Source organism: Colobus angolensis, unplaced genomic scaffold (assembly GCF_000951035.1).
Source record: "Colobus angolensis palliatus isolate OR3802 unplaced genomic scaffold, Cang.pa_1.0 Scaffold30, whole genome shotgun sequence".
In the NCBI taxonomy this organism is placed as follows: Eukaryota; Metazoa; Chordata; class Mammalia; order Primates; family Cercopithecidae; genus Colobus; species Colobus angolensis.
In genome coordinates, this window is record NW_012116266.1 from 6017251 (window position 1) to 6026963 (window position 9713).

General features: G+C 40.4%; 1 protein-coding gene across 1 annotated transcript in view; it reads left to right on the plus strand.

The window, feature by feature from the left end:
* WDR12 (WD repeat domain 12) overlaps positions 1–9564 on the plus strand; it is a 47977-nt gene extending 38413 nt beyond the window's left edge. Inside the window, exons 8-12 of the mRNA XM_011949920.1 lie at positions 5934–6074; positions 6166–6271; positions 6730–6862; positions 7681–7753; positions 9231–9564. Coding sequence (XP_011805310.1) covers positions 5934–6074; positions 6166–6271; positions 6730–6862; positions 7681–7753; positions 9231–9308 — 531 coding nt within the window. The 3' untranslated portion in view covers positions 9309–9564. The remainder of the gene's footprint in view (positions 1–5933; positions 6075–6165; positions 6272–6729; positions 6863–7680; positions 7754–9230) is intronic.
* Positions 9565–9713: the final 149 nt, after the last annotated feature.

A 9713-nucleotide genomic window follows, 5' to 3' on the forward strand; every position in this document is an offset into this window, starting at 1 on the left:
ATAGACTTGAGCCACCATGCTCTGCCATTTTTTTCTCTTTTTAAAGTTTGGCATGCAGCTTAAATGTTGCTCAATGAATTTTTATAAATATGTATACTCGAGTAATTACTACCCAAATAAAAATAGAGATTTACCAATACCCTAGATGTCTCCCTCTAGCCTGCCTCTCAGCCAGTACCTCACTAAAGTTAATCACTTCTGACTTATGCCATCTGAGATTAGTTTTACCTATTTTTAAAATTTCATATGATATCTATAAGATAGATCTTTTCATTAATACATAGCATTCCATTGCAGCATCAATATGCCACAGTTTATCCATTATTGAGATAAGGTTTCACTCTATCACCCAGGCTGGAGTACAGTGGCCTGATCATGGCTCACTGCAGCCTCAACGTCCCCAGACTGAGGTGATCCTCCCACCCCAGCCTCCTGAGTAGCTAGGACTATAGGCACAGGCCACCATGCCCAGCTAATTTTCCTTTTCTTTTTTTTCTTTTTGTAGATACTGGGTTTTGTCATGTTGCCCAGGTTGGTCTTGAACTCCTGGGCTTAAGTGATCTGCTTGCCTCAGCCTCCCAAAGCTTCCCAAAGTGCTGGGATTACAGACTTGAGCCAACACACCCAGCTATTTATTATTCTTTTGATGGACCTTTTTTTTTCCCCCTTTTGAGAGGAGTGGTGCAGTGGCATAATCATGGCTCACTGTAGCCTCAACCTCCAGGGCTCACATAATCCTCACACCTCAGCCTCTTGAGTAGCTGGAACTACAGGCACGTGCCACCATGGCCTGGCTAATTTTTTTTTTTTTTTAAAGATATGGGGTCTTGCTATATTGCCCAGGCTGGTCTTGAAATCCTGGCCTCAAGCAGTCCTCCCACCTTGGCCTTCCAAATTGCTGGGATTACGGGCATGAGCCACCATGCATAGCTGTTACTCCACATCTTTACCAGCACTTGATATGGTCAGTTATTAAAGTCATGATTAACTTTTATTAAGCCCTGGTTCTTTGATACTCAATTATGAAATGTTCATATTTTTAGCTAATTTTTAAGTTATTATTCATTTTTTTATAGAGATAGTGTCTTGCTTTGTTGCCCAAGCTGTCTTAAACTACTGGGCTCAAGCAGTCCTCCCACGTCATAGCCCATTTTTTAAAAGTGTTGGCTCTCTTTTACTTACTGATTTTTTTTTTTTTTAACTTATTGATTTGTAAGAATTCTTTATGTATTCTGGATTCAAGTTTTTTGCTAAATATATGTATTTCAGTATTTTCTCCCATTCTGCTTTGCTGATACCATTTATTTCTAGGTGCATACTTTTGTAAGCTTGCTCCCATAGTTCATTTTGTTTGAGAGAAATAATAGTATATTGAGTTTCTCATTTAGCTTTTTTCCCCCTTTCGCTGGCTTTTCCTGAGAAATCATTTAGCTTTTTATAGGGTTTAAATTTATACATTCATAAATCATTAATTTAAGTCATGCCAGAAACCCTTGAAGTGCCAATTACAATGAAAATGTTGCTGTGTTAGAAATAATAGAAAAATTTGGGGCCCAAGGTGGTGGCTTACACCATTTGTACTTTGAAGCCAACACTGGAGGATCACTTGAGTTCAAGACCATCCTGGGCAACATAGCAAGACCCCACCTCTAAAAATTTAAAAATTAGCCAGGCATGGTGGTGTGCATCTATATTCCCAGCTACTTGAGAGGCTGAAGTGGGAGGATCACTGGAGCCCAGGAAGTCAAGGCTGCTGTGAGTTATGATTGCACCACTGCACTCCAGTTTGGGTGACAGAGTGAGACCTTGTCTCAAAAAAAGCAAAGAAAAATTTGGATTTTAGCAAAATAATAGAAAACAGAGATAAGACATATCAAAAATAGGTGTCTTCTCTTTGCATTTCTTTCTACTGCCTGAAATGTGTTAATGTGAATAATGCTGCCAGTTCATTCACCTGTCATTTGCTTCATATATTAACATACAATAAAGTTTTTTCCTCCATAGTTCTCAAAATTGATTTTTTCCCTCCAGTACTACTGTTCCACTTAATTTGTAGTGACAATGCCAACATTGACTTTTCTACTTTTAAAGAAAAGTTTTATTAGAGGAAAATTCACTTTTTGGTGTATAACTCTTTAGTTTTGATGAATATATAGAATCATGTAACTGCTACACAACCAAGATATAGGATAGTCCATCGGCTGGGCACGGTGGCTCACGCCTGTAATCCCAGCACTTTGGGAGGCCGAGACGGGCGGATCACAAGGTCAGGAGATCGAGACCATCCTGGCTAACACGGTGAAACCCCATCTCTACTAAAAAGTACAAAAAAACTAACTGGGCGATGTGGCGGGCGCCTATAGTCCCAGATACTGGGGAGGCTGAGGCAGGAGAATGGCGTAAACCCGGGAGGCGGAGCTTGCAGTGAGCGGAGATTGCGCCACTGCACTCCAGCCTGGGCGACAGAGTGAGACTCCGTCTCAAAAAAAAAGAATAGTCCATCATCCCTGAAAACTCATATTGCCCCTTCTTGTCAACTCTCTTCCTGCCTCTATCCTCTGAAAACCACTGCTCTGCTCTCTGTCCCTATAATTTTTCCAGAATGTCATATAAGTGCAATCACACAGTTTAGTGTATATAGTCTTTTGTATCGGGCCCTTTTCACTTAGCATAAAGCATTTGACGTTTTTTGAAGTTATTGGGGGTATCGATGCTGAGTAGTATTCTGTTGTATGGATATGCCACAGTTGGTTTAATCATTCACCAACTGAAGGATATTTGATTGTTTCCAGTTTGGCAGTTATAAGTAAAACTATCAACATTTGTATTTAGGTTTTTGTGTGAACCTGTTTTCATTTCTGTTGAGTAAACAAATGCCTAGGAATGGTATAGCTTATTCATATGATCAGCTTGCCTATTGTTTTTACCATGTCATTTTCTATTCTAGAGCTTTCTGATTACCTCTGTGTCACCTTTTCATTTTGTTTTACATCACATCAGAGATTGTTCTGTTTCTCACTCCTCTATCAGGTTGCTTTACTTTCAGGAAAATTTTAAAGCTGGAAGAGAGACCTCAGGGATCATTTGGTCTAGGAGTTGGCAAATTACAGCCCAACAGCCAATTTGGCTGTCACCTATTTTTGTACTGCAGAGAGCTAAGGATGGTTTTTATAAGTATGAAGTGTTGTAAAAACAACCCCTTATTAGAACAACTGTGGTCCAAGTGCAGTGGCTCACACCTGTAATCCCAACACTCTGGGAGGCTGAGGCGGGCAGATCACCTGTGGTCAGGAGTTCAAGACCAGCCTGACCAACATGGTAAAACCCCGTCTCTACTAAAAATGCGAAAAGTTAGCCAGGTTTGGTGGCACACACCTATAATCCCAGCTACTTGGGAGGCTGAGGCAGGAGAATCACTTGAACCTGGTAGGCAGAGGTTGCAGTGAGCCAAGCTCATGCATTGCACTCTAGCCTGGGCGACAAGCAAAACTCCGTCTCAGGAAAAAAAAAAAAAAAAACTGTGGTATTATTCATACAACAGAATACTACTCAGCAAAGAAAAACATACATCAGAAACTGTATATGGTCTCCAAAGGCTGAAATATTTACTTGCTCGTTCTTTACTGAAAAAGTTTGCTTTCTGATCCAGTTATAACTCCTTAATATTACAGATGAGGCAATATTTAAGGAAGTTAAATGTAGCAAAGTTATATAATAGTAGATTGACTATCCCCAATTCCAGAATTCTTTTCCTCTCTTTTTTTTTTTTGAGATGGAGTTTTGCTCTTGTTGCCCAGGGTGGAGTGTAATGGTGCAGTCTCGGCTCACTGCAACCTTTGCCTCCCAGGTTTAAGCAATTCTCCTGCCTCGGCCTCCTGAGTAGCTGGGATGACAGGCATGCACCACCACGCCCGGCTAATTTTGTAGTTTTAGTAGAGATGGGGTTTCTCCATATTGGTCAGGCTGGTCTTGAACTCCTGACCTCAGGTGATCCGCCTGCCTCGGCCTCCCAAAGTGCTGGGATTACAGGTGTGAACCACCATGCCCGGCTAGTTTTTTTTTTTTTTTTTTTTTTTTGTGACAGACTCTCACTCTGTTGCCCAGGGAAGAGTTGCAGTGGCACAATCTCAGCTAACAGCAACCTCCGCCTCCCAGGCTCAAGCAGTACTCCCACGTAAGCCTCTCGGATAGCTGAGGCTACAGGCGTGTGTGCCACCACGGCCAACTCATTTCTGTATTTTTTTGTAGAGACAGGATTTCAACATGTTGTCCAGGCTGGTCTTGAATTCCTGAGCTTAAGTGATCCACCCACCTCGACCTCCCAAAGTGCTGGGATTACAGCTGTTAGCCACCGTGTGTGGCCTCCTCTCTTTTTTTTTGAGAGACAAGATCTCTCTTGTTCACACAAAAACCTAAATTACCATTATAAAGCATTGTAAAAACAACCCCTTATTAAAACAACTGTGGGCCGAGTGCAGTGACCCACTTCAGGAGTGGGCCTGGCCGGAGTACAGTGGTGTGATCATAGCTCACTGTAGCCTCAAACTCCTGGGCTCAAGCGATCCTTCTACTTCAGCCTCCCAAGTAGCTATGACTATAGTCATGTGTCATTAAGCCCAGCTAATTTTATATTTTTAGTAGAGATGGAGTCCCACTATGTTGCCCAGGCTGTTCTCAAACTCCTGGGCTCCAGTGATCCTCCTGCTTCAGCCTCCCAAAGCGTTGAGACTACAGGTATGAGCCTCTGTGTCTGGCCCTTCCCACTCTCTTTTAGATACTCCTTACATTTAAGGTAGGTACTCTACCTAGTTACCTAGTTTGGGGCTTTTAGTTTAGAAAGACATTAGAGATTGTGGAATATTAATAAGTGAACTGTGTACATTAATTTACCTGGAGGAGTTATGTAGAAATTGGCAGCATATTTTGAGTGAAGGTGCTGAAACCTATATCTGTCTGATCACAGAGCTTTTTGTGTTAACTGTGAAGCAGTTTCACTAATAACCAGTTCTAAGGGAGGATTCCCACTGAGTGGAGGATAGTAAAGGTCATCATATGCCAGCCACCAGGAATAGAAGTGTGAATACTTTGACCCACCGCGTCCTGGGCTGCAGTTTTACCAGTTGCCTGAATCTAGTGAGGAAGAGCACACACGCAACACGTTACATGAAATAGGTTTATTACTTATAGATAGGCAGCAAGGGACAACACAAGCCGAGGATCCATTGTGAGCCAGTCCCCCAAGGCTCAAGAAAGCTGCCCGGGGCAAATGGAGTGTTAACTGCATGTGTGTCACTTGCAGCACAGCTGAGAGATCCCAAAAAGCAGCCTGCCCTGGTTTTTGTACCCTGAGGTCACTTGACTCTCTGGGCAAAGTTTGAAGGACATCCTGTTTCTAGGAGCTGCAGTAGAGCCCCCAGGCTATGCTGGCCAGTTGCTCCCTATCTCAGGATGTTGTTATATTTCCGGAATATTCTATAGTTATTATGAGAACTATAGGCAAGAAGAAAAGAGGGGGAGAAACTGTGTCCATCAGTCCAAGGCCATTCGAAAACCATCCAGCACTAACCTTTAATATAACATTTGTCAGCTGGGAGAGTTGTTTGTGTTAATGCTGATCAAAATGAAAAGTAGAACAGATGAAGAGCAACAGAATACAGTGGAAAGACTACAGACGAGTAATATTTGGGTTCAGACTCAAGTCTGCCACTTATAAGCTCTATGACCTTGGGCAAGTTATCTTTATCAGCCTCAGTGTCTTGTATAAAATAAAAAACAAATATCCATTCCATTGTAAAGAAAGAAGAAATAAGTCAGGGTATGAAAGATGGGCAGTTTGTCTCTGTCATATGGGCTTTGTAAGTAATAAGTACTATTATTGTTTCAATTACTCTGTAATGAAAACACTTTCCCCTTTTGGGGGTCTTCCTTTCTAGACTCCCATAGTGACCCTCTCTGGCCACATGGAAGCAGTTTCCTCAGTTTTGTGGTCAGATGCTGAAGAAATCTGCAGTGCTTCTTGGGACCATACAATTAGAGTGTGGGATGTTGAGTCTGGCAGTCTTAAGTCAACTTTGGTAAGACAAATTTAGTGTTCTTTTAAGTGCTAAACTTCTAGAGCTGGTTTTTAGTCTACCATGGTTAATGTTCTTTCCTTTTCTTTTTCAGACAGGAAATAAAGTGTTTAATTGTATTTCCTATTCTCCACTTTGTAAACGTTTGGCATCTGGAAGCACAGATAGGCATATCAGACTGTGGGATCCCCGAACTAAAGGTGAGTCATGTAAACCACTGGGAGAAAATATGCGTGAATTATATCTATTTCTCATCTCACTGGAGATGTACAAAAAAAGAAATTTATGGCCAGGCATGGTGGCTCCTGTAATCCCAGCACTTTGGGAGGCCAAGGTGGGCAGATCACGAGGTCAGGAGTTGGAGATTAGCCTGGCCAACATAGAGAAACCCTGCCTTTACTAAAAATGCAAAAATTAGCTGGGTGTTGTTGCATGTGCCTGTAATCCTAGCTACTCAGGAGGCTGAGGCAGGAGAATCACTTGAATCCCAGAGGCGGAGGTTGCAGTGAGCCAAGATCGTGCCACTGCACTCCAGCCTGGTGACAGAGCAAGAGTCCATCTCAAAAAAAAAAAAAAAAATTCTACAATTATTTTTTGGGTTTATTCTACCTAATTCTGTTTTGTAAATTTCGACACTTGTCTTTTTTGCTTTGTTCAGATGGTTCTTTGGTGTCGTTGTCCCTAACCTCACATACCGGTTGGGTGACATCAGTAAAATGGTCTCCTACCCATGAACAGCAGCTGATTTCAGGATCTTTAGATAACATCGTTAAGCTGTGGGATACAAGAAGGTACATTCTGTTTATGATCTACAAAAGAGACATATCAATTACCTGTTACAGAAAGGGAATGAAGACTGAAATTCTTATCTAAAACCAGAAGAGTAAGAAAAGCCTCATGGTTATACAACCTCAGGTGACAAATACTCATATGCAAAAGAAAAGCCAGGATCAAAAAAATTTTTGGCCAGGCATGGTGGCTCACACCTGTAATCCCAGCACTTTGGGAGGCTGAGGCAGCCAGATCACCTGAGGCCGGGAGTTCAGGACCATCCTGACCAACATGGTGAAACCCTGTCTCTACTAAAAATACAAAAATTAGCTGGGCATGGTGGCGCATGCCTGTAATCCCAACTACACAGGAGGCTGAGGCAGGAGAATTGCTCGAACCCGGGAGGCGGAGGTTACAGTGAGCCGAGATTGCGTCACTGAACTCTAGCCTGGGCAACAGACCAGGACTTCATCTCAAAAAGAAAAAGAAATTCTTGTTAATATGTTGTTTTTTGCATATAGGTAGCTAGACAAACAGTATATAAGGCCATAGTTTAGGGGTTAAAAAAAAGTCAAGGAAGTGTGAAAATGGGCCTAATTATAAATAAATTCTTATAATGAAATAACATGTTTTTCCTTAATATTTTGTTATAATAAGTATCTGTGGTCTACCAATGATACAGGAAAAAGAGGAGAGGTGATCAAATAAACAGAATTTTAAGATTAAGTGGTTATTGGGGCAACGTTGGTAAACCCTGTAAAGTTTTCAGATAAGTGATTATTCAAATGTTTGTTTTAACACTGAAGGCATATAACATGTTAATATTTTCATCTTTTAGTTGTAAGGCTCCTCTCTATGATCTGGCTGCTCATGAAGACAAAGTTCTGAGTGTAGACTGGACAGACACAGGGGTAAGAATTTATTCGTTATTTGATGAAGAGGAAAGTATATTAGAATAAATCTGGTGTTTGTATTTATAAAATTTATTAGTTTCAATATATTTGATATTTATAATTCTGTATTATTTCCCTTAATGTTGTTTATAAAATCTCACCTCTCATTCAAAGAAGAAACAAATTTGTCCTTTAATAGGCCAGGCATAGTGGCTTATGCCTGTAATCCCAACACTTTGGGAGGGAAGGTGGGAGGATTCTTTGAGCCCAGGCATTCAAAACCAGCCTAGGCAACATAGTGAGATGCTGTCTCTCTACAAAAAATTTAAAAATTAGCTATCCATGGTGGTGTGACCTATAGTCCAGCGATTTGAGCCTGAAGCAGGAGGATCACTTGTGCCTGGGAGGTCAAGAGTGCAGTGAACTATGATCGTGCCACTGCACTCTAGCCTGGGTGACAGAGTGATACCCTGTCTCAATAATAATACTAGGAATAGTAAATTTGAAATTTTGGAGCATTTTTTTCCTTGTGAGTATAGTGGGGTTTTTGTTGTTGTTGTGTTATTGTTTTAAGAAACAAGGTCCTCTATTGCCCAGGCTGGAATGTTAGTGGTGCAATCATGACTCACTGCAGCCTCGAACTCCTGGGCTCAAGCAATCCTCCAGCCTCCATGTGTATCTTCTTATTTATTTATTTATTTATTTTTAGAGATTGAGGCTTGAACTCCTGGGCTTAGGTAATCCTCTTGCCCTAGCCTTCTACGTAGCTGGGACTACAGGCAGGTGCCACCACATCTGGCAAATTTTTAAATTTTTTGTAGAGACGTGGTCTCACTGTGTTCCCCACGCTAGTCTTGAACTTCTGGCCTCAAGCAGTTCTCCCGCCTCAGCCTCTCAGAGTGTTAGAATTACAGGCGTGAGCCACTGTGCCTAGTCCCCATGAGTATCTTCATGAAACATTTTACATCTAAAAACTCACTGTTTAAGACTAATTGGATGAAAGTGTTTACCAGTTGGAAAAATCTTACATAAGTCTGCATTATAAAATGTGTTTAAAGAATTACAATTTAATTACTTTTATGTATATACATGTGCTTTTACTGCCTAAGAATTCTTTCCAAATGTAAGTCCTAGGGCTACTTGAATAATTTGTAATATGCAATTAATGTGCTGTCCTTTAAAAACTTTTAATTTAATAGGTAAAACTATATCCCTTTCAAACTTATTATATATCTTGGCAGATGCTTTATGGAAAGTGCAACAGCATATTGTGTCTCAACCAAATTTAAATGATAGCTTTTAATGTTTTAATATACAGTATTGTAGTATAGTAGTGAAACAATATTGGTCCCTTTACTAACTCTCAATGCAAGTTAACTGCTCACCCATAATTCCTTTTGTAATGAAAATCATTAGTATTTAATTAGGTTTAGCTATGATATGAAATAATTATATTTACTTATGTTTTCTTGTCTTTTTCTCTCCTTTTACACAGCTACTTCTGAGTGGAGGAGCAGACAATAAATTGTATTCCTACAGATACTCACCTACCACTTCCCATGTGGGGGCATGAAAGTGAACAATAATTTGACTCGAGATTATTTCTGTAAATGAAATTGGTAGAGAATCATGAAATTACATAGATGCAGATGCAGAAAGCAACCTTTTGAAGTTTATATAATGTTTTCACCCTTCATAACAGCTAGCGTATCAGTTTTTCTTATTTTGCATTTATAATAAGATAGGTTGTGTTTATAAAATATAAACTGGCATGCATTCTCTATACAAACTTGAAATTAAACTGAGTTTTACATTTCTCTTTAAAGGTATTGATTTGAATTCAGATTTGCTTTTTTATTTTTTTATTTTTTTGAGATGGAGTCTTGTTCTGTCGCCCAGGCTGGAGTGCAGTGGCATAATCTCAACTCACCGCAACCTCTGCTTCCTAGGTTCAATCGATTCTCCTGTCTTAACCTCC